General features: G+C 40.9%; 3 protein-coding genes across 5 annotated transcripts; 2 read left to right on the top strand and 1 right to left on the bottom strand.

Annotated features, from left to right (window-relative positions):
- Positions 1 to 923: 923 nt before the first annotated feature.
- LOC114437883 (uncharacterized) lies at positions 924 to 5,431 on the top strand. Of its 2 annotated transcripts, XM_028408819.1 has the most exons (4): positions 944 to 1,039; positions 1,138 to 1,192; positions 2,152 to 2,788; positions 2,921 to 5,431. In XM_028408819.1, exons 3-4 carry the CDS (start codon positions 2,225 to 2,227, stop codon positions 3,506 to 3,508), a joined length of 1,152 nt encoding a protein of 383 aa, XP_028264620.1. In that variant the 5' UTR covers positions 944 to 1,039; positions 1,138 to 1,192; positions 2,152 to 2,224; the 3' UTR covers positions 3,509 to 5,431. The 2 variants fall into 2 exon arrangements, with proteins under 2 accessions (XP_028264619.1, XP_028264620.1); XM_028408818.1 differs by having other exon boundaries at positions 924 to 1,217.
- A 369-nt stretch (positions 5,432 to 5,800) lies between these two features.
- anpeplb (alanyl (membrane) aminopeptidase-like b) lies at positions 5,801 to 18,446 on the top strand. Of its 2 annotated transcripts, none has more exons than XM_028407994.1 (20): positions 5,801 to 6,935; positions 7,359 to 7,501; positions 7,584 to 7,717; positions 7,816 to 7,936; positions 8,201 to 8,355; positions 8,437 to 8,550; positions 8,904 to 9,047; positions 9,226 to 9,291; positions 10,077 to 10,142; positions 11,007 to 11,155; positions 11,773 to 11,852; positions 12,224 to 12,357; positions 12,449 to 12,504; positions 13,568 to 13,715; positions 13,817 to 13,905; positions 14,442 to 14,552; positions 15,604 to 15,771; positions 15,888 to 16,028; positions 17,594 to 17,657; positions 17,966 to 18,446. In XM_028407994.1, the coding sequence occupies exons 1-20, from the start codon at positions 6,331 to 6,333 to the stop codon at positions 18,119 to 18,121; spliced, it is 2,844 nt and encodes a 947-aa protein (XP_028263795.1). In that variant the 5' UTR covers positions 5,801 to 6,330; the 3' UTR covers positions 18,122 to 18,446. The 2 variants fall into 2 exon arrangements, with proteins under 2 accessions (XP_028263795.1, XP_028263796.1); XM_028407995.1 differs by lacking the exon at positions 17,966 to 18,446 and adding an exon at positions 17,864 to 17,875 and having other exon boundaries at positions 17,594 to 17,670.
- Positions 18,233 to 23,363, bottom strand: arpin (actin related protein 2/3 complex inhibitor). The gene is made up of 6 exons (XM_028407996.1): positions 23,212 to 23,363; positions 22,443 to 22,518; positions 21,018 to 21,150; positions 20,160 to 20,366; positions 19,617 to 19,783; positions 18,233 to 19,060 (listed from the first exon to the last, which is right to left on the bottom strand). Exons 1-6 carry the CDS (start codon positions 23,301 to 23,303, stop codon positions 19,052 to 19,054), a joined length of 684 nt encoding a protein of 227 aa, XP_028263797.1. The 5' UTR covers positions 23,304 to 23,363; the 3' UTR covers positions 18,233 to 19,051.
- Between the last annotated feature and the right edge of the window lie 451 nt (positions 23,364 to 23,814).

Raw genomic sequence — 23,814 nt, forward strand, 5'->3', positions numbered from 1 at the left:
ATATATAGATATTGCTTCATATGCGCAGAGACCAAGTTGGGGTGAAACAAAAGCTTTGGAGGTTTGGAATAAGGTCCAAAAGTACAGAACAACAAAATAAACTACACAATGAAATGAAACCATAAAATGACAAGCAGACCACAAGTAGACTTACAATGGACACAAATAGACAAAAATGTCCCAGAAAGAAGCCCACACGGTCTTTTATTTGTTTTATTATAATTGAAAATTGACATTTGCCATGTATGGGGTCTGCAAAGACATTTCTAACACCATCTTCATCACTACATGTCACGTTTCTCCCTCACATCTGTCATATAATCAGAAACAATTTTCTGTTCTAATCACAGCTACTGTATATAAATATGGGTGTTGATTTGAATTCATCTGCCACAGGTCAGCTTGTGTTTATTGTAGCCCAGATTAAGATGCTGAAGTTGTTGTTAGAGAAAGTTTATTCTTCAATCAAATGTACATATATTTCAAAGAATACTAATAAATTTGAAGAGGCCAGATGTAGGTGCGTATTTGAAGCGCCATCTCCTGGTTAAACGTTTGTTCTTTAAACACAGAACTATTAGATAGATTAAAACACAAGCTTGTATTAAAATCGGTTTTAAAAACAAATACTGTCCACATATAGGCTATTTGTGTCAGAAAATATATTAATACACTTAAATCGTAAAAAATAATTACAGTTATATATTTCAACCAAACTATTACTTAACTTAAACCCTGTCCTTCCCTATCGTATCTTCGTTTGTATGCGTTTAATAATTAAAATGTACAATTTATTGGTAAATTGCATAAGTTAATAATTCTTCTTCTCCATTTTAGTTGCTTTTATTAAGCTCCGCCCTGTAGGGGTAGCACCGGTGTTAAAACCGTGCATCAAGCGCATTTTGATGACGCCATCAGCAGCGAGCCACAATAACAACAACAACAGACCTCAGCTCAGCTGTTCGGCTGCTAGCTAGCCGGCCTAGTCTCATAACGCAGTCTCCAGCAGTTTCTTGTGATTTCAGTTTTTGTTTTTAATGTAATTATTGAATCCGGATATGATACAAAATCTGTGAAAACATGAACTATGCGTTATAAGTGGTTTTAATTATGAATTCCTTTGTCTTCCCCTGGTAGCTTATAGCAGTTTAGCTTTTAACTAAAAACGGGAGGGAGCCTGTGTCGTCTAAAGGTAACGACTCGACATTTGTTTGTTTGTAAGTGCACAAAAATATGAATTGATCTCTACTACAGCTTTACTGTGCAGAAGCATAAGGTCTCTTGATGTGCGCCTGTTATCGAGACGGAAACTGGAAGTTAAGTGACGGGGGGGGGGGGGGGTAGTAACGGAGCCCGAGTCACGTTACAAGCGGATGTCATTAACTCCATTGTTATTTAACTTCTCGATAGGAGAGCACGTGAATATCACATTACCTGAGCGTAATACTTGTTGAACTACTTCTATTACTGTTATATAACCCTTTCAGGAAAAAGGTGCAGTTATTAAGTTGAGTTTAAAAACCAGTAGGTTTACTGTAAAAAGTTTAGGGTTTTAAATCCGGTTGCAAAATCTTCAAGGAACACCAAGTTTATTAACAGAACTGTCTATAGACCAGTACTGTATTTGTAAATCCTTTATATCTGTTGGTAAAATCATCCAGTCTCTCTTTACATAACATGTATAGGCCAGTTGTTTCAAGATCTGCATTTGTACGGTGCAGACTTGCCTTTGTTTAGTGGGAATTAGTGCATCATTCAGTTCGGTTTTTGAATTTGTGTTTACAGCCAGAAAAAAAAATAGAGAAAAAATCTTGTATTTGCTCCCATCAATCAAGACTGAGAAACCCTACATCTTACATGACTGCTGTGCAGTCTGTTCCTTCAATGTCTTGATGCTCTGAGTTGTATTGAATGTGGCATGAGATTGTTAAAATACTTGAGCGTGGACTCTGGATTTGGATTAACAGGGGCTCTCAATCCAGGCACCACATAGGGAAACAGAGGGATATTTTTTACAGTGATTGAAAGTAAACATGGATGTATGCCATGATGTCTGCTGTGAATCAGTCTGACTTTGATTATTTTTTTTCTGCATGTTGTCTGCAAATTGAAGAAGAAACCCCCCCAAATATCTGAATTTTCTTCTTTCAGGCTTCGCTGGAAACAAATATTTATGGCAAAACCAGACCACAAGACCACCCGGTGGAGATTCTGACCTCCACCAATGACCACGAACATTATTTCCTCATCTGTCATCATGTCACCACGAAAAAGACCCCTGGTGCCTGTAAGCAGCCGACGGAAAGCAGCAGATGACTATTTTCCCTTCAACTACCTGCCGGTGGAGTGCCAGCTGCACGTTCTGTCCTTTCTGAACGAGGTGGATAAGTGTAGCTGTGCTTTGGTTTGCTTGAGCTGGAGCTGCCTTGTCCGCTCATGGAAGTTGTGGCGGGTTGCTGACTATTGTCGCCGCGGTGTCTTCCATTTAGGCCAGGAAGGCCTTCTTGTTTCTAACCGTGAGTTTGAAAGGTGGAAGGCCTGGGTCCACCACTACACACACCACCTTATTTCCCGGCGGGCTAGCCTGCTCACGCTTAAGGCAAGCTTTGACCTGGGAGATCGCTGCAACAAGTGGTGCGAGCTGCTGAGCCACCTCCTGGATAACGTCCATTGTAGAGACCTTAGCCACCTGGACCTGAACTGGACTTTTACACTCCTTGAGCCGCTGGACCTCAGAGTTCACTCGAGCTCCAGTTCACACCAGGACAGCATAACTAAGATGGACCAGGTAACTTGTTTTTACTGATTTTTTTTTGTTTATCTCAGAAAACTGTATTTGAGATTTGGAATGAGAAAAGAGTCTTCACCATAGCTTCACTCATAGTGTTTCCTGTCACTTGTGTTTCCTTTGGTGTGTCAGGTGACCAGTTTTCAGGAGCTGCTGAGCAAACTTACCCACAGCTGCCCACGCATCTCCAAGATGCGTTTACATTTCGACTGGTCGGACCTGTCTGTGTCACTGCTCACCCAGTTCCAGCAACTCAAGGTCCTAGAGCTCAAATACTTCTGGGTTTTTAAAGGAGTGACTCCGTCAACGCTGCAGACATTAACCAAATCCCTGCCTAACCTGAAGTCTCTGACATTACACATGGTGGTGCCTCTGAGGACCCTTGGCATCTCCTACACCCTTGAGTCTGAGTCTCTCGAATACCTGGACGTGTCACCCAGCCAGGGCCTGGTCTTCTCCTGCCTGAAGCTGCCTGCCCTACGCGAGCTTCGGGCCAAGAAGATTGCCCGTGGTATCACTCTGGATCGAAGGACCAGGTTGCAAATCCAGAGCCGGTGGCCCTGCCTGTACCATGTCCTTCGAGAGGGAACGCCAAAGCTCCAAGCCCTTAACAATGAGAGGCTCCTTTCAACATGGAGAGAGCAAAGTTACGGGGAGCTGTCCGCTATCCTGGAACAGTCCTGTTACTGTGTGCAGCATCTAGACAGCTGGCTTTGGTAGTCAACAGACCGATGTTAATCTGCTCATCAGATTGTACATTCCAGAACAGCAAAATATTTACACATCACAATTTTGTAAAGATTTGACTGACCTAAAGACTCAACACAACAGACGTTTACAAGACTTGATGTTTCCAAATTTGAGTTGGAAACATTTTCCCAGACGTTGACAAGGAAATGATGGACACTGTGTCAGTAAATGTTTTCTTCTGTGATCTTCTGTGTCCAGTTCCTTCAAAATAAGCAAAGGTGCTTCATATTGATTTCACTCTCTTTGTGATTACTCTGATTCATTTCTACTTTGTACTCTGTGCTGGAAACATCTGTAACATTAGCTTTGTGTGTAACCGGAGGGGGAAAAAATGTAGTGTCTATTCCAAGTTATTTCAGAACTCTTATACTAGGGACCATTCAAAAAGATGGTATATCCAGGAAAAAGGCAAAATATTAAAAGAAAAAAAATCACAATAAAGTCAGCAATAAAGAAATAATAAACAAAACAAAAGTATATTATGAAGGATCTTACTGCAAACACATAGTGTATTGTCAGTATATGTACCAGGCTGTAAACATTTATTACTATTTACTTAGATTATTGCTGTCATGGATTTATATGGTGTGTGTATATGACTGAGGGAGGGGTCGAGCATTGGGCTACACTCACTGTGCTTTAGAATGTAAATGCACACACACAATCAGAACATAACATTTTATATATTTATTTTTTATATACATTTTATATTTAACGCCACTCCCTCACAAGTTTGTATATTTTGTTAAATAGTATACATCTATAAATTAGTATTGTCATTTTAATTCTCAGAATATATAACCTAATTCTTAACAATATTACAATCCATTCTCCAAAATTTAATTTAGCTGTAAAAAAATATTGATTTTTTTTTTCTTAGAATATGTTGCCTTTATTCTTGATATGACATCACCAGGATCAATTTTTCTCTTGTACTGTACTGTAAATTCTCCTGTTGTTAATCATTGAATTGTATTTATCAGCTGACATCTGTTTTTTAATTTATGGGCCAGGCAGTAATTAGTTGGATGAGCCCCCGTTCTAGAGAATTGCACAAATGTGATCAATGTGAATATGCAGTAATTATTTAAAATCGATCTGATCACGTGCTTATAGAACATATTGATTGGATTGTAAAATAATGTATTAACAATGTAACAATCAGAATATATTAATGATGTCGTGCAGGATCGAAAATCTTCCTTACTGAGCTAAAAAAATCCAGCCTGGTTCTGTGTCACTGCTCTGATAGGCTGATAGGATGCTGGGTACTTTGAACAGTCAGAGAGCCAGTTTTATGTTGGTTTAATTCTAATCTTAGCCTGCCAGGAATGTGAAATTACTGTTAATTCCAGTGCTGGACCACATTTGTTTAAATCTTGAATTATGCCTGTCTAGGGGATTGTTGTATTGTTTATGTGTGTGTGTGTGTACTGTTGCAGAGAGGGTGTTTAAAGTGAAGGAATTCATCAGTTCTTGATATTGCACATTTCTGTCACAGAAGCTTGAGTGAGGGAGCAGTTTGTTTTTTATTTTGATGTGTCCTTACTTTCAGCCACAGAGAAATTGAATGTGTATGTTTGCAGTTACCATCCTAATCAGCAGAGGTCCTTGTTCTCTAAGATTTCACAGTGAAGGTTTCTCAGCTGTGTTTACAGCTGCGCCGTCGGGTTAAATGATGTGCCCGTGGGGATGTTTGTGCTCCTCAGACTTATGACATTTCCTCGTAAAGAATTCAAAGTAATTTCACTGATAACCTACCTCCTGCTTTTTTTAAAGGAATATATCATTCCACATAGGAGCAGAAGGTGCTGACATTTAGACAGATGTTGTAACATCTGGTCCACTTTTTTTCATGTAATAAAATTAGCCTGCTGTTATGTTCTCTCCAGAGAATCCTTTGTGCCGTTTTTTTTATTTGCGTAGACGTTGACGTGTCACGGACACGGTCGTGTCCCTAGCAGCTCATTCATCTTTGATTGTAATAGATATAATGTGAAAATTGGGAATGTGGCCCCCGCTGCTGCCTCAGCTGCTCCTCCACCTGACTCTGGCTGCGTTGGAGTGATGGTTCATCTTCTGTTCTCAGAACAAATAAGCTTTCCTACACTGTTCCCATTTTTTGCCTGTTTGTCTCCTGAGGTTGGGTCTTTCCAGTGACTTCCCAAAATCTGTTCCTCTATTCTCCTCCTCTTTTTTCCCTTCTCTTTTATCCAGCCCACTCCAACATGCTGCCTTCATATGCCTCTTGTTTGTCAGTCTAACAGGATCTGTTGTGTAGATGTGAATCTCCCCTGCAGCGAGGACCTTTCTACCTGTGGATGGGAAACATTTGGAGGAGAACGGGCTGCAGCTTCCGGGATGACGCTGGATGTACCGATCTTCCTCAATGATCCTCTTGGATGGCTGTGATAGAGCTGTGTGTTCTTGGAAAGGGAATGTGAGACAGTGTGTGATGAGTTGCAGAGCGCAGTGTGAGGATTTAGGGTTGCTTGAGGTTTACCTAACTCCTTGCGTTAGTGGCAAGACCACAGTAACCTCCTCCAGATGTTTGTGACTGATTATTTACAATGAACATCGCCCTCTTCACACTACAACACTTACTCTTTGCTCTTTTGGAAGTGCCCAAGTTAATGCTTAATCTAAGTGCTGGCTATTAATTGCTGAGCCAAGCCTGGTTTATGAGAGGGTGGTTGCGTACAGATCAGTGCAGACCAGCTCAGGGACGCGACTTTACCAGAAAGGAAGGGGAACTTCAGAATTGACTAAAGGAAGCAGCCACCACCACCACCATGCCGTTTCAAACCGGCATGTCCAAGGTTTTTGCCGGTATCTTCGTAGCCCTGACTGTCAGCATCATTGGTGGCACCATTGCCATGGTCATTCTGTACAAGATGGATCTATCCGAAGCAAATCCTACACCCCGTCCGACCTTCCCGCCCACCACCACAGAACTACCGCCAGTCATGAGACTGCCTAAAAGCCTGGTACCTGAGAGCTACACTATCTTCTTCCAGCCTCACCTTTACACTCGAATCATCGAGGAGGTGAACGTCACCAGCCCCAACCAGACCTTCTTGTTCACTGGAAACTCCACTGTCCACTTTCACTGCGTCCAAAACACATTCAGCATCTACCTTCACAGCAGGGACCTGACGGTCTCAGATCCTTTGGTGAGGAATGAGGACACAAACGAGAGGATCAGGTCGATTGTGAAACACCATGGAGATGAGACCGACTTTCTGGAGGTGCAGCTGGATGATGTTTTGGAGGCAGGAGGGAACTACAGTTTGTTTCTGGCCTTCAGGGGAGAAATATCGGATTATTTGGAAGGACTCTTCCTGAGCACATATGTGGAAGGTAACCCAGAATATGAAGATGATCCAAATGCAGAGAGGTATGTAAAAAAAGAAAAAGCTTTTAAATGTATGTGGCGGAATATTTAAACAAAATGAATTGATTCGACATTACCGTTAAAAAAAAAATGTAGGCCGAGTGGTACAAAAATATTCTCATTTTATACTATTACAAATTTTCAGTTAAAAAAGAAAAAAATAATGTTTTAAAGAAAGGCCAATAAAATGTCTGGATGGTCAAGTTTCTGTGAAGTTTAGTGGTCAAGATTACAAAGAAACCAGCAAAAAAAGAGAAAAATAGACACAAGTAACCTTAAATATGCCATTATGATTAAAAGTCCTGCTTTCAAAACCCCTCTCACACATACAGATTTAATTAAAAAATGTAATTTAGATAAATATGTTTTGACCCCGATGGGTTTCTCTCTCTCTCTCTCTCTCTCTCTCTCTCTCTCTCTCTGTAGATGCCTTGCTGCCACCAACTTGCAGCCAACAGATGCAAGGAGACTGTTTCCTTGTTTCGATGAGCCAGAAATGAAGGCTGTGTTTTATGTGACCATCATCCACAGGCGTGATACCACTGCTCTGGGAAATGCAGCAGTCCAAGGTTTAAAAAAAAAAAAACACAAAATAGAGATAATAAAATACGGTGTATCCTTTCATATTTATGCTGCTTTGTCTCCTCTCAGAGTCTGTCATTATTGACGATGAATGGAAGCGCACCCGTTTTCATGTCACGCCGAGGATGTCAACCTACCTGTTGGCCTTCACCGTGTCAGAGTTCACATCCGTCGAATCCTCATACGAACGTGTGAAAATAAAAGTACGTTTACTTCTGTAGATGAGGAGAGCTAAGGGTTCACAAGTCACTGTTTATTCTGTAAAGCATAAACCTCTGTGTTTTTGTTGTTGTTTTTTAAGACCTATGCTCGGCCTGAAGCCATTGCTGCAGGACACGCTCAATACGCCTCCAGTATTACCGGGAAGATCCTCAGCTTCTACGAGAAGATTTTTGAAATAAATTACGAACAGAGCAAGCTCGGTACGTGCGACTTTGCCCTGTAAAATTATTTATTTTGCTTATTGTGTGTTTGATTTTTTTTCTAAAACCTAACCAAGCAGCTTTGATGCCTGCAAAATTGCACCAGACATTGTCGTTGTTCAGGGTTACTTGCAGGTTTTGACGACACATATAACCTTCTACAGCCACATAACCAAGACTCTGCAGTTAACTCTGTGTGTGTGTGTGTGTGTGTGTGTGTGTGTGTGTGTGTGTGTGTGTGTGTGTGTGTGTGTGTTTCTTCAGACCAAATTGCACTGCCTGACTTGAACCCTTCAGCCATGGAGAACTGGGGTTTGGTCACATACCAGCAAGGAGATCTGCTGTATCAGGAAGGAGTGTCCTCACTGCTGCACAAGGAAGAGATCGCCAAACTCATCGCACATGAACTGGCCCACCAGGTTAAACAGGCACATATGTATGCTTCCTGTAATAACAATATTCATGTACATAAATAATAATAAAAAAAGCTTTGTTGACAGTGGTTTGGAAATCTGGTGACCATGAAATGGTGGAATGAAGTCTGGCTGAATGAGGGCTTCGCCACCTATATGTCTGACTTCGCAGTGAACGCTGTTGAGCCGGCATTTAATATAGTAAGTTTAGTTCTCACCCTGAACTTACAGGAACTGTTTATAATCCCACTACCACTAACAGTAAGCTGCAATTAGATCCACAGCATGTTGTTATTGAAATCTTTTTTCCAATGTGCCTTCATGTCATATCACCTCCATCTGACGAGAGCAACAGCCGTGCTTAATCTGAACCTAATTTAAACAACCGGTGTTTATGTTGTCACCATAGTAGCCCAGAAAATAGCAGGTGGGGGGAAGTTTTCTTATAATATATGGCAAATGTTTAAATATACATCATCTGTGTGTTTACATAAGCCCAAAAACCTGTCACCTGTGCATTTTCATTTCCATTTGTGAAACCTTTCTTTCTATAGAAAGACTTGTTTGTTATGGATAACCTGCACATAGCGTTTGAGGAGGACGCTCTGGCCTCGTCACATCCTCTCAGTCCACCGGCAGAAGACGTCCAGACAACTGCTGAGATCACCGGGATGTTTGACGCCATCAGCTACAGTAAGGTAAGGAGTCAAAGCTATGATGGAAACCTTTGTTAGGTAAAGGTTCTGAGCTGTGATTGGTCCTTTTCATAACCAGCCATTTGTCCTGTTTGTTCATCTTTTTTTATTTTATTTTACAGCAAACGTCTAATTCTGTTAATATTAACCTTGATGTTTGTGTTTATTCATGTTTGTGTAGGGGGCCATTGTGCTGAGGATGCTGGCAGATGTTGTTGGAGAAACTGTTTTCAATAAAGGGATCAAAGTAAGTCAGTAAACCTTTGTTGTAATACCTCTATAATACCTCTGGCAGGGCATAAAGGTGACCTCTGACACGGAGGTGATAGATCTGACAGTCTGACACAAAGTGCAGAGTCATCACAACTGACTAATAGTTGTTAATTATTTGGCAAAGTCTCCTAAAGCCTTTGGTCTGTGTTCCTGGATTTGCTTAGCAGCCCTTCTTGCAGAATGCAGAGAGAGGGGGAAAATATCATTTGTTAGGCTTTCCTCACAAATTATACAGCTGCCAGTGTATCATGGAGTGTTTGGATGGAGGAAGAGGAGCAGATCTGGTTGACCATAAGTGATGCCAGATATGGGCACAAAAACACACACTTATGCTTATTTAGAAAAAACACAGTGCAGTTCAAACTATCTGTATTACAATATAAGAATGAAACTTGCATAGAAGCATTTTTATACTGCAGGATTTCTACTCTATAACTGCCATCCCATCATCACAATGAAGCATTCTGTCCAGGTGCCACTTTTTCAGTGTGGTCATGTTGTAAGTTTATTTATATATATATATCTGTTGACTGTATCTCCATCACTGTGGCTCTGAAGTCAAACATCTCCACATCTGGTTTATGTCTGCTGAAATGGAAAAGACAGATGGTCTGATCCGCTTGTAGTTCCCAATTGTCTCCATCGAAATCAGCGAGGGTGTAGTATTTTCCCTGTGGGGGGGGGAGCAGGATGACCCCCCCCCCCAAAAAAAAAACAAGTTCTCAATCAAACTGTGTTTACTGTCATTCTATGTTTCAGATGTACCTCAAGGCCTTCAAAGGAGAAAACACAGACCACAACAACCTCTGGGACTTTATTCAGAAGGTGAAATCCTGGGGAAAAAAAAAGAAAGAAGAATTACTTTGCAACAGAATCTGTTTCTAATTTTAAGTACAGAACTTGACTTTGTTTCGAAACCTGCTGTCTGTGGTAACACTCCCACGCTAGCAAAGTGAAGTGGAGAACAGGCCTATAGCTGTGAATAGGGAGAAATATACTAAGAGTATAAAGGGCTTCTGAAGCTGTAGATAAAAAAGAAAGAAAGGAAGATCTGGAAAGTATCTAACATGAATTATCGGTTGAATTTCTCAGATGACACACAAACCTCGACACCAAGCTTTAAAAATGTGGGCTGGTTCTACATCTAACTCCCTGTTCACACTGGGGAAGTCAATCCGGCTAGAGCGGGATTCAGGCCGTATCTGGATATATCTGGATAGATCTCTCTACCTCTCAGAGGTGGGGACAGTGTCCGGGTCGTGTACAAAAGTCGTGTGTAAACAACCGTCGAACTACAACAGTTTTGCCCCGAGTTTATTTTCAGGACCTGAAAATAGGTTTGAACGTATCCAGCTTAAAGGCTATCCAGATACAATCCTACTCTAGCTGGATTGACTTTCTCCACTGTGAACTGGGCCTAAGTGGACCACATTTCCATTGATCCAGCTCCTGAGTCGGATTAGCTTACCTGCAGACGTCACACACAACTGTGTGTTTCTGTCATTTCTTTCACCGCCAGAAGGGGGAGATAAACATTCTGCACTGCAGCTTTAAAATAAACCGTCAGTTATATAGTTTTATCCTGTGGAAGGTTATGATAGTGAAATGCTATTTTGCATTTATTTATTAGTAAGTAGAAAGAACTGCGAATCTGAACCACACACAATGATTTATTGTGTATGATGGCAGGCTGAAGATGAGAATCGTGAAACCAAAAACATTGCCGAGTTGATGCATCCTTGGACCAATCAGATGGGCTACCCCGTCATCACCATCAACACCACAACGGGAGAAATCTACCAGAAGCAGTTTCTCTTCAATCACTCTGTTGAGTCCAGGTATGTGCAGCGTCATCACCTGAAACCTGAACCACCATAAGCTAATGTTGAAAGGCTTGAGACTGACAGAGTGATGCCTTCATGTAGCTGTTGATATGAGACCTGAGGTCAGTGTTAAACAGCAGTGTGGGAGATTGTGGAAATGTTCTCATTTCATTTGTTTTACCCTCACTATCACATCTCTGACTCCCTCAGAGAAAAGCTGTGTTCAGCTCATTAGATATTTCACAGCTGTTTCAGTTATCAAAACAAAGTCAGCTACACCATGAATGCCATTTTGTATTTGTCTGCCATGAAGTCATTGCGGCTGATTACAGTTGATTACACCTTTGGCTCAGCACAGTGTTTTCAAGCATTGTTTTGTAACTGTGAGTCTCAATGACCGTGGTGAGTTGTGCAATAATACTGTCGCTTCATCCATGTCCCGCCTGCAAAAACAGCTCGACCCAAGGGCCGTGGTTCTGCAAATACTGTGGTTTTCATATGAAGGGGGATCACTCACTTTATGGATCACTGTACTTTTGTCAGGTTTTTACTAATGGTTTTACTGCTCGATTTAGATGTGTTTACTTTTCTTTGTCCATGTACTTATTGTATTGTGTCCTTTGTGTGTTTAGTCTTTCATGGAAGATCCCCATCAATTACATGTCAAACGTGTCTGCGTCTGCCCGTGTCTGGTTGTATGCCACTGGACCAGGTAAGAAGACACAAAAAAGAGCAGAAAAAACAGCTGTAAAAAGTCACAAAAAAACTACAGTGAGATACAAAATAGCTCCAAATAGCCACAAAGTAAGTAAAAAACACAAAATAACAATAAAAGACACAGAAATAGAATAGAGATACACAACTTTGACAAAAAGATATAAAATGACAAAGAGATACAAAACAACCACAAACAGTTAGAAAACAGCTACAAAAAAAGAACATCAATCTAGCATCACAAACCCTCTCACAGTGGCAACCAATCTCTAATCCATCAGTTTACACACCATGCATCTGCTGTGGGTTTGGGAGTTTTCTGTGTAATTTTCCATATAACCCCTATAACCAGTATGTGTCTTTAAACAGTGAAATACGAAGAATTCATTTCTAACAAAGGAGAATGGATTCTAGCAAACATCAACTGTACAGGATACTACAGAGTAAATTACAACCAAGAAAACTGGCAACGACTCCTGACTCAGCTGGAGACAAATCAACATGTGAGTACTGGGGCCAAATAACAAAGTATCAAATCACAGAACTGAACAAAAACCAACACACTCTGAACGGATCTGGTGTTTTTCTTTCTAGCGGATCCCACTGATGAACAGAGGGCAGCTCGTTGATGATGCCTTTAACTTGGCAAGGTACTGAATGTCACCTGCACCGTCAACACACACATGTACACACTATGCTGTGACAATGTATTAAAAGTTGAAGTGAAACTGGAAACTAAACCAAAAAAAAAGAAGAAAAAAAATAAAGCGCAAGGTTTAGAAATGTAGCAAAAACTGCAGTTCCTCCCATGGCCATATGAGGGCTGCTTCCAAACGTGATTCAATCCACAACTAAAAATCCCAATCTGCCATCTACCTGCGTTAACCGTTTGGATCTACTTGAGTTAGGTGGATTCAGGTGTGTGTTTGTGGTTCACTCAAGCAGCCTTTTAGCCAACAGTGACTAATTAAATGCATTTGGACTCAGATCAGTGTGATAAGAATTAGCTGACAAGCCATAAAACCCCCGCTGGGAATTTTTTGAGGGAGTACTCGACTAATGTTAATGGCTTCTACTGCAGCCAGCCACCAAGAGGCGACGATGGAAAGATGTTTTGGCCTCACTAAGTTGGAGGTGTCGTCCATTTTTACATGCAGTGTTAGGATTTGAGTTCAGCAGGGAGGAAGGATCCAAAAGCACACATCAAAGGAGGATTAAGGAAGCTTTATTTAACTAAATCAAAAATGAAGGTGAGAAACAAAAACCAGAAGAGCAACCTATGTTGACAAAGTACAAAAGATATTTAACAGGAACCGACTGGATGACAGATGCTGGGAAAACGCACTGTGTGGCAACACAGAAGCAAGGCAGACAATGGAGAAGCACATGGTTTAAATACATGGGGTGATGGTGCCGAGACACAGCCAGGTGGAGACAATTAGGGCGGGGCAGGCAATCAACAAGGAGGCGAAGACAAGAGGAGCAAAGGGGACACACAAGGAACCAGGGATTTCAAAATAAAACAGGAAACCAGATCAATAAGATCTGTCCAGAAATAAATACAAAAGCAAAACAGGCAGGTCAGGGATCATGACGCACAAGTCTGTGATGGGGATTGACTCTCCCTTTTGCAGCCAGCTGCATGTGGCCAGGTTTTTTTTTCTTCCAAGGCTTGGCAAGTTCTTACCAAAGTGTAATTTCATTTTTCCTCAGGGCCAAACTCCTTGATGTTACTCTGGCTCTGAACTCAACCCGCTTCCTCAGTAAAGAGAAAGAGTACCTTCCCTGGGAGTCAGCAATAAGGAATCTGAAGTACTTTGTCCTTATGTTTGACCGCACTGAGGTTAATGGACCCATGCAGGTATGATTTATGTTTGTTTATGATCATTGGAACATAAACAGATGTTCATTATTACTAATTATATTTCCAAACATCTGCTGTAAACCTGCCTCTCCCTGCAGGCGTACCTCCGGAAACAGGTGAAGGGGCTATATAACTACTTCAGGAACTACACAGACAATTCAACTGTCCCCGAGGATCACTCGTCACAGTAAGGACTGACGGGTTTCACTTCTTCCCTCCCCCCGCTGTAAAACGCCATCCTATTATTTATACAGTATTCGTTCTATGGTAATTGTGCACAGATTTACACGTGTTTGTAGTTGTACAAATTCACAGTCCAGCCCAAAAAAAGTGCCAATTTGCTGCAGATGTGGGCGTTTTGATCCACGTTGCATCTGCACATGCTTGGGACAGATGTGTGGACTTGGACTATGCATGTGTGTTTATGTGGCATGAGTTCTTGTGAAGTCGAGGGTTGTTTTAGGAGAAAACTATGACTGTGAACTGATTATTGTGTAATAGAGACCTTTGTTTGTGTGGAACCTCCCCAAATATATTACTGAAATCTCTCAAGTTAACAGTCCAGCAAGATATTTGTTTAGTTTCTCGATTACACTGAAATACTGTTCTACATTAAACCTGACACCAAGATGCTGCGTCATCATGTCACCTGGTCAAACTGACACACCTCTGCGTTATTGTCTGTATCATATAAAAAAAATTAAAAATGTGCTTTATCTCCAGGCACAACCAGATCAATGCCATACAGGTGGCTTGTTCCAATGGACTCCCAGAATGCATAGAGATGGCTCAAAAGCAGTTTGCTGACTGGATGAACAGCAACAACACCAACAAGTATGTTGTGACCTCTCGACACTATACAATGACACTCTTAGTGTCATTCCTGAAAATGCTCTAACTACAAAAAGCTCTCCTTGTATTCTGTAGCTTTAGTCTCCAGGCAATGATTTAGTAAAGGTAGGTGTTACCCAATCACTGCTTTGTGTCAGTTGTCGGTGGTTGTTTCCATGTTGTGGTTGTCTTAAAGCTGCACTTGGCAGGAATTTCATACTCCATCACAACCCAATTACTACTAATGACCAAAGTATTTGTACAAAACAAAACAGTGGTGCCAAGCTTTCTGAAACAGTATAATTTTCCAGGTGCAACTTTAAATTAGAGACCCCTCTTCTTTTGATGCATGTGCTCATTACATCAAGATGTGTGCATGAAAGTATCTTCATGCATGGAAGTGTGTGAACGCGTTTGCATGTAATGAGGCTCTGTGTACACATGTAGTTTATTAGTCCGTAGTTTACAGGCATTAGGATTATATAGTTCCATATTTTCTATGCATCGAGTGATGACAGGACAGCTTCCGTGAGGCAAATAACATCTAGATCGCCTCCTGATGGCTGGCTGGTCGGGCACAGACCCAACTAAAAACTAAAAGCACTCCGCACATTTTTTTCAGAGATGGCTTATGGTTTGGTAGCCAGTTTTAGTAGTTATTGTTGGCTAAAAACATGGGTGGGTGTTTGGGCAGAAGAGCAACTCCATTGCGCAGGCTTTGGTTCCAAGATAGCATCTTTTTCCCAGCAAGAAATTTTGCTGTCACTTTTGTACAATGGGCAAAGGTGGAACCACGTCTGTATATTCAGTTGATGTTCCCTTAGCATCCATACTTAATATCATTTCATTGATTTAAATATGTGGCAAAACCACCAGACCACATGAAGTCTTTAAATCACAGAAGAGCGACTGCTAGCCAAGCTAGCTGATTTGCACAAGATTACCAGTCAAAACGGATATTTTTGGCCAAAAACATATCAACAGTCTATGTGAAAAATGAGTCCTAAAGAAGGAAAATAAAGTGTGTGTGTGTGTGTGTGTGTGTGTGACTTAGCATCCACCCCAACCTGCGGTCTACAATCTACTGCCAAGCTGTGGCTGCTGGTGGAAAGAAAGAGTGGGAGTTCGCCTGGAACAAGTATCTTAGCTCCAGAGACACCTCAGAGAAAGACCAGCTCCGACACGCTCTGTCCTGCACCAGGAAGATCTGGCTGCTCAACAGGTGAGGAACACCCTGTTGGTTACATACAATTCATATACAGACACACCTGTGATAAGGTGGTACCTAAACACGCAAGTTGTATGGAGTGACGAGCTGCTTCCTTCCTTATCTTACAGATACCTGGAGTACACTTTGGACCCTGAGAAGATACGTCTGATGGATGTCGCTTCCACTATCTTCTCCATAGGGAGGAACGTGGCAGGGCAGGCGCTGGCCTGGAACTTTATCAGAGCACACTGGGAATACGTCAGTCAGGGGTAGGTTGCTGTTTGGTTTTTACAGATTACATCCACCCCCCCTTTTTCCGAGTCATGAATAGTACTTAAGATCGTGCAGATTGTGGCTTCAACCAATTTAGACTTGAAACTGATGTGACGATGCCAGTGTTTTATGGTTTGAGGCTGATGATAGGCCGTATTTGCATCAGTGTTTTAAATTTAGCCGTTTATATTCCAACACGTTTACAAGTACTCATGGTTTACCTCAGAACATATGCGTGTCAGGGTGGATTCTCGTCCACACGGCACTTAAGATGTGTGAGAACTGAGAAATGAAGCCTTTTAAAGTTCGAGCTGTATTTTTTCTTTCAAATACCAACATTCTCACACTGCAATATGTTGGCTAAATTAAAACATCAATTTCAGGTTGTTTTTCCAAATGCCTCAATCTACAGTCAAATGTCAAATGTCAGTGAGGAGACAAGACGCAATTTCCTTAGCTCCTTCCTGCAAGTTAGGTTACAGACCTTGATGCGTTTGTTATGTTTCCTCTCATTTAACAAAACTACAAAATAACACACTACTATCTGTTTTGTCAGTGATATGTGTGTGTTACTAGGCAACAACAGATTTTGTTTAGTTTTAGATTGGGATTACACTAAACTGCATAATTTGCCTACATAGTTACAGACTGTAGCTACATGTTTGCAAGGAGAACACTAAATTAATGGGAACCTCTAATATGTAAGCATGTCACACAAAATCTCGATAGTTGTCGTTCTTAGTGTGACGAACCCCACAGAACCCTAAGAGCTCAGGGCTTTTAGTTTTAGTTGGTCGGGTGGGACCAACAATGAGGTCAACGGTGGAATTGGATGTATATTTCTCTTGTGGCTGAGAACAAAGATTCAAACATTCTCTACTGAAATAAGCAGTAATATGTTTTCACAGCTGCTGTCAGATGTTAGCATAGCTTTGCTAAACCCAAATAATTCAAGATTAAGTCAGAGTTCAGAAATTGGAGCAGCTCCCACCCCTTATTGTCTTCACAAATGCAAAAACTCAAGCAGCTTCTTCACATGGTGCATGGATACTTTCGTCATATGTTCCCGCTTACTTCTTAGTAGCATTGATTACATTGCCACATGTTAAACAACACACATTAATCACAGTAAATAGGCTAGCAAACTGTGCAAAAATGCAGGGTCCTGGAAGACCACCAGCAAACTGATTTATTGGTCACACAATACTCCATTATTTGTTTTGTCTTGTCTCTAGCAGTTTAGTTACATGAAGAGCCATAAAAGAACTAAAGATAAACAGTAGCTCATAAAAACCATGCACCATGTTCTTAATTACAAAGGTCAGTTATTTAATCAGTGCTTTATCATTAGTTCTCCTTCATAAAGTCTGTGTTTGTGCAGTTACCAGGAAGCTGATTTGTTCATCATAGTTAAAAATAACTAAATAAACACGAGATGTGAGGTTTTATTTTGTGAGCACACAGCGCCACACGAGGCCTGGGTAATTATCGTTTCTTTAACAACATATTTTAAGTAAACTAATGAGCATATTATACAAAGCTGTTACTAATGTTTTGGCAGGGGTGGATCATTGCTGATTGCAGGAGTGAGCAGCAGGTTCTCCACTCAGTTTGAACTGGAAGAGGTGGGTCACTGATGTTTTATCTTGTTAAAATGATAACAGCAGATGCTTGTTACTGTCACAAACCAATAACTGATTCACACAAAATGAGTAACTAGATACACCCTGATAGCTTATCGTAAGTCTCATCCTGACGTCGGTTCATAAATAGAGTGTTATTATTTCTCTGATTCACCTTTGGTTTCAGATTTTTTATTGACTACTTTCAGAAACAAGATGTTGTATAATCAACGGTTTGAAAATCAATGCATGCTGATGTTACAGTTCGCACAGTGCCCTAACGTTGTTGTATTGTCTGTTTGCGTGCGCAGCTGGAACGCTTTCAAGCAGACTACGATCTGGGTGCTGCTTACAGGACAGTCTCCCTGGCCATTGAGCAAACCTGTGTCAACATCCAGTGGGTGAGAGAAAACAGAGACACTGTCCTGCAGTGGTTTGAAGGAGAAACTGCCACTGTGGAGTGGTAGGCGGGATTATTTAAGCTGTTGGTCGGTGTTGACAGACTGTGGTGTGAGAAGTGTAGCAGTGTTTTTATGTATATACTCTTTATATAAATATATATATATATATATAATATATTCAATAAAAACTTGATGTTTATTAAACAGAATCCATAAACTGTTTACACAGCTAATATTTTTTTGGACTTTGTGTCCACTGGTTCTGTCAATCTTCAGCTACAATACAAAAGAAAGACGTGTGTCTTATATGCCGTTATCAAGGAAACTAATTATTGTTATTATATGGCTGAAATCATTATTTTTAATAATAAAATATCAACATTGTGATAAACACGAGTCCTTTCATTCTGTCACCAACAGCTGAAGGCATCATTAAGCTAAGCTAGTTTTCGTAGCACTGGTTTCTGTTGGGTTTTGTTTTTCTTCATTATAAGACTCAGCTGCCAATTTTTGTAACACAAACTGAATCAGTTACATGACAAGGAACAAGAAAAAATGTTTAACTAGCATATGCTAATTTACAGTTAAGTTATACTTCTTTACAGCATGACACCATTAATCTAAAACACATGTAAAAAAGAATAATTTTGATGAATGCAAACAGCTCTACACTTATGTCCATGAGGAGAAGATGTTGGATGGAAACAGCTGTTTGTGGAGAAAAGCTAAGACATAAATACTGTGTGTCCTTTAGTCAGGATGTAATATACACTGATGCACAAAACCATATGTTTTTGGGATAGTAATTAAAGGCAGGGTATGGAGGTTGATGTTCTGGAAGTGTGTGGATCTAATCCAAAGTATTTAGAGAAGAGCACGAAGACAAAGCGGCGCAGTCTGAGCCTGTAGAGGCAAAGTCTCCATCCCCGAGACCACATACTGTTTGTGAGACTTGATCAAGGCCGAGAGTTCAGACTGGATGCAGAGATGGTTTCCTCAGTCCTCCTGAGGGAGAAACAAAAGGAGAAGTGAGCTTTGTCTTGTTTCTGTTAGTCCAGCATGTCACCTGCTTTGTTTATATTCTGAACAACAGACGCGGCCACAGGAGGCTTCTGCTGCCCACTTCCTGTCAGCTCCAATCGGAACTTTCTTTACAAAAAAGGTCAAGTGTCCTCAGTCAGAGTTTATATACTTTTTTTCCCCATGAAATTTCAACATTGAAGAAAGTCTTTGCATGCTGTGAATGTTCAACAATCAAAGAGTTAGTCAGCTGGAAATGTGTTTACTGAAATTAAACGGAGATTCCTCTGGGTTAGTCAGCAATAATCAGCATCTATTCTGGCTAAATATGGCTCTTAGATAAACAGTAAATGATGTGCCAATATAACCAAATGTTATCATTTTATATGGTTATATATTCATAGCATTCCAGTTTATACTGCCCCCTGTAAGGAAGACTAACAATTAATAGCAGACTTTCTAGGAAATCATTATTGTAATATGCAGTTAGCAATTTCCTGATCCTGCTCCTGCTCCATCATAAGAGGTAGGGGGTCCTCACCCATTCATCGTCCTCGGCTCCCTCCCCTCCTCCTCCTCCGGGTTCCTGGCTGCTGCTGGTGTCTGCCTTGTTAGCCATAATCTTGTCCGTCCATGAAGCTCCGGCCTTTTCGTCTCCAGCAAAGTTACACTTGGTCACAGTGCCGCTGTCCACTTTGGCCAAAGAGACTGGAAGATGAGGAAGAAAGTGAGCACATAAAATATACACAATACCATTTTAAAACAACTAGAAGCTTCGTTTCTGCACTGCTCCTCTGAACATAAGTGAGGTTAAACTCTGTTCACTTTCCTGAGGTCACTGTGAAAGAAACCGGCAAAACAAAATTCAAGTTAGATTTGATTCACTCCCTGCTGTGGCTGAGGTCAGAGCTGGGAGTTGATCAAATGTGAAGACCATAAAAAAAAACAAAAGCAATTTCTGACTTTGAAAAGAAAAAAAAATGAAGACTTGTTTCTAAGAGTGGCCTGAAGCAGTTGAGAATTCAACTGAATGTGACATAGTTCAGGAGTCTGGCAGCTAAGCAGACAGGTACTGCAGACTCACATATTAAAGGACTGTTTCCTCTGGTCTTCAGTCGTACATCCTGTCCCATTTCCAGCTCTGTTTTGTCCATATCGGACTCAGGATACCAGAAGGCCCAGCTCCCAGCGGGTCGATGTTTGTCGCTTATCTTTACCAGCTCCTCTTTGTTTACCACTGCTGACAGCTGCTCCTCAGTCAGACGGTCCGACTGCCCTTTAGCTTCCACCTCTGCACAGACAAAAGAATGCCGTGAAGCCAATCAAATTATAAGGATGAAAGCTACTTGCAAGGTCTGGGTTTCTGTTCATGATGACATGTGATGTTTGTATGACCAATGTATTTAGCACATCTAGTTTCTAACCGTACAGTAAACCTGCACGGTTTCTGCTGCTATATGATTCAAAGTCTGCATCTGCGTGATGTTGAAAGGAGGAAACTCCATGACTTTCCTCCCTTCAGTCACATTTAACTACTCTTTCAACACAAATCACTGCCTGTGACCACCTGCACTCAAGCATAGAAAAATCACATTCACAGGCCAAGTTTGTGAAGCAAAACATTATCAGGATGGTGCCAACATGCAATCGAACATAAACAGTTGCAGTAAATCCACCTTCTCTGAGGAGACATTTGGTCTTCTGTACCACCTGACACCCTGCAGCCGTACACCAGTTTGAATTTCACTGTTAGTTATTAGTTTGAAGGTTACGCTGCTGTTTAAAGTACTAGTGAAAAGTCTTCTGGCCGCTAGCTTGAGGAGCCAGCAGCAGGATGAAGAGGAACTTCACACCACAGACACAACAGTCTGAAAAGAGTTCCATTTGTGGAGGAGAAGAAATACGCAAACATGAACTGAAATGTTTGATGTCGTCTACTCACTGTAGGAGGACATGAGGAAACCAGTGTTGACCTTTTTGGTGTCACTGAAGTTTGGCTCAACCTCATTCCCGCCTGCATCAAACTTTCTCTGATGGATGCAGCTGGGTTTGATGTACAGCACGTAGAAACGGAACTGCCAATCAAAACAAAGCCTGATTGTTAGTTTGGTCTGTGCTTAGGTTTAGTCTGTCTAAAACACTGAGAGACTGAAGCTGTGAGCACTGAGCTGGCTGACAGCCATGATCATTCCTGGACGCCTCATTTGATAAGTATTATACTTGTGCTGTAAGGTTTTAAAGTGCATGAACTGATATCTGCTGTGTCTTCGTCACGCTGCTGTCTCAGCCCAGTTACATAACCATCATCATGCGTTGGAGAGGTCACCGGTTCAATTTCGCAGCCAATACACAGCTTTATACAAATTAAACTGTTCCGATGTAGAGTCATGTCAAAGGTTTCAGGCTAACTGATGTTAACTCCCAGAATTCCAAGCTATAAGCCTGTTTTCTTACATAAGTGATTCTCAATTGAGTCAATTCATAGTCCAGGAACAGTCCACAATTTTTGCTAAAATTGAAAAAAAAAACATGTTTGTGCAAATTGTTTATTTTTCAATTTCATTAAGATATGTTGAATAAAGGACTAAATATCACATAGTTTGGCTTAAATTTGAACATGTAAGCATGCATTTTAAACACACCTGGGGGGTTTTGGAGTTCTGAGGGTTAAAGATGCTTTTGCAGATTATGATGTCAAGTGACCTTTGACCTTTTGGATATAACATGGCATGGCATGGCATGTCATTTAATCCTTATAAAAAATACACTGCTCAAAAAAACAACAACACACACACAACACAATGTACGGTGACTCCAAGTCAGTCACACTTCTGTGAAATAAGCCTGTCCAGTTAGGAAGCAACACTGATTGTGAATCCATTTCAGCTGCTGTTGTGCAAATGGAACAGAAAAAAGGTGGAAATGAGAGGCAGTTATCAAGACAAGTCCTATAAAGGAGAGGTTCTGCAGGTGCTGACCACAGACCATTTCTCTTTTCTCATCCTTTCTGCCTGATGTTTGATCACTTTTGCATTTTGTCAGTGCTCTCACCCCTAGAGTTAATGCCCCCCAAAAACCTTAATAAACTGAATTAATGTTGTGAAAAAGAATGGATTAAAATTCCTGCATAACAATGTGAGAGAGTGATAAAGTCATACAACTCCTTTGGGGGGGACTTCATATTGTCCACATGTTTTTTTTCTCTTTGGCTTTATTTTTTATAAATAAATAAATAATGGCATGTTGAACTAAGACCCACTACAATCGGATGTAAAAGAGAGGGTACAAACATTTATACATGACTGTATTATGTACAAAGATGAACTGGCCGTCAGTGATAAGAGCCTGGCTGGATTTACTACTGTACCTTTTGATTCTTGGCGTCACTGATGGCATGTCTGGAAACATCCAGCAGCTTTCCTTCTAAAAGAACCCCAGGGCCACTGTGTGGGGATAAAAAAAAAATTCTAATTCATTCTAACAGCATTTAGATGAAACTCTGCAACCAAAAAAAGGGGGAAAACATCTTGTGTGTAACTGCAGCTCCTTTAATGTGTGTTTGTTTTATAAAGATTCAATTTAAGCAAAACATTTATTGCATTTTAAAAATGTCTGTTTGAAAAATGACTGATGTCAAAATAGCTGCAGGATATTTTCTGTGATCTGATTATTGACGATTAATTTCAGCTGAGGAAGCGTCTTTTGTTCCCTGAGTTTAGCCTTGAAGGCAGCGCCTCCCCTAAACACCACACCTACAGGAACACCTATAAAAAAACGAGTTAATAGTTGCTGCCCCCATTCACAAGTTTCATTTTTTATCTTAAGAAACATTAAGAAGCATTTATAATATCGCTTGTCCTCTTGTCAGGGCTATTGGACAGTTTTAATGGGCTACTTTACTGCTGCAGCTACTGTATTAGATCCTCATACTGTCCAGCCACACTGTGCCGAATGTAGCAGAAATAATTACATCTTTTAAAATAATATTTTGAGATATTTAAAATAGAATGACCTCCTATATTTGTCGCGAAAAACAAAACACATCGGTTTTTCAATGGAGCTTGGAGCTGACTCAAAATAAGGAAACTAACGCTGCATGTTTAGCGCGCAGCTTTAAAATGGTTTTTAGCTGCTACCTTTCGTACACAGAGGGACACCACACGCCGTCAAACTTCTCGTTGTGCACCGGTTTGTTCTGTAAAGACGTGTTGTAATAAATTCGGCTCATTTTTCAACTTTTCTTCCTCTCCGAGATTTTTCCTGTTTCCTGACTTCCTGTTCCTGCAAGCAGCCGAGAGGGAGAGAGAGAGAGAGAGGTGCGCTCGTTTTTCACACCTTCGGGGCCGGCGGGAACACCATTTGAACTATAGTATAAATTACAGAGAACTATGAAAAATGAAACTGTCACTTAAGATATACTAATTAATACTTTAGAATGTGGGAGGAAGCCGGAGCACCTGGAGAAAACCCACGGAGGCACAGGGAGAACGAGCAAACTCCACACACTTCTTGCTGTGAGGCGACAGTGCTAACCACTGATAATGAATATTTGAATGCAAAATATTTTTGAGAGCTACAATAAATTAACACAATAAGAGTTCAAAAATATTAAGAAAAGTCAGCCATTCTTTGTTAGTGAGAGTTTCCAGTTATTTGGAGCACTGCGTGTTGATTTATAACTGTGTGGACAGGCAGCAGACCTGTCCCTTCTCACTCATAGGACGACATGAGGAAACCAG

Source organism: Parambassis ranga, chromosome 6 (assembly GCF_900634625.1).
Source record: "Parambassis ranga chromosome 6, fParRan2.1, whole genome shotgun sequence".
NCBI lineage: Eukaryota > Metazoa > Chordata > Actinopteri > Ambassidae > Parambassis > Parambassis ranga.

Bases quoted from the DNA above. Each gene is read 5' to 3' on its own strand.
- LOC114437883 (XM_028408818.1), top strand. From the start codon at position 2,225: ATGACCACGAACATTATTTCCTCATCTGTCATCATGTCACCACGAAAA. The intron at 2,789-2,920 runs GTAACTTGTTTT...TTGGTGTGTCAG, and splicing joins GCATAACTAAGATGGACCAG to GTGACCAGTTTTCAGGAGCT.
- anpeplb (XM_028407994.1), top strand. From the start codon at position 6,331: ATGCCGTTTCAAACCGGCATGTCCAAGGTTTTTGCCGGTATCTTCGTA. The intron at 8,551-8,903 runs GTAAGTTTAGTT...TTCTTTCTATAG, and splicing joins TTGAGCCGGCATTTAATATA to AAAGACTTGTTTGTTATGGA. The intron at 9,292-10,076 runs GTAAGTCAGTAA...TCTATGTTTCAG, and splicing joins TTTTCAATAAAGGGATCAAA to ATGTACCTCAAGGCCTTCAA.
- arpin (XM_028407996.1), bottom strand. From the start codon at position 23,303: ATGAGCCGAATTTATTACAACACGTCTTTACAGAACAAACCGGTGCAC. The intron at 22,519-23,211 runs GTAGCAGCTAAA...ATCCCCACACAG, and splicing joins TGTCCCTCTGTGTACGAAAG to TGGCCCTGGGGTTCTTTTAG. The intron at 20,367-21,017 runs GTGAGTAGACGA...TTGTCTGTGCAG, and splicing joins TTTCCTCATGTCCTCCTACA to AGGTGGAAGCTAAAGGGCAG.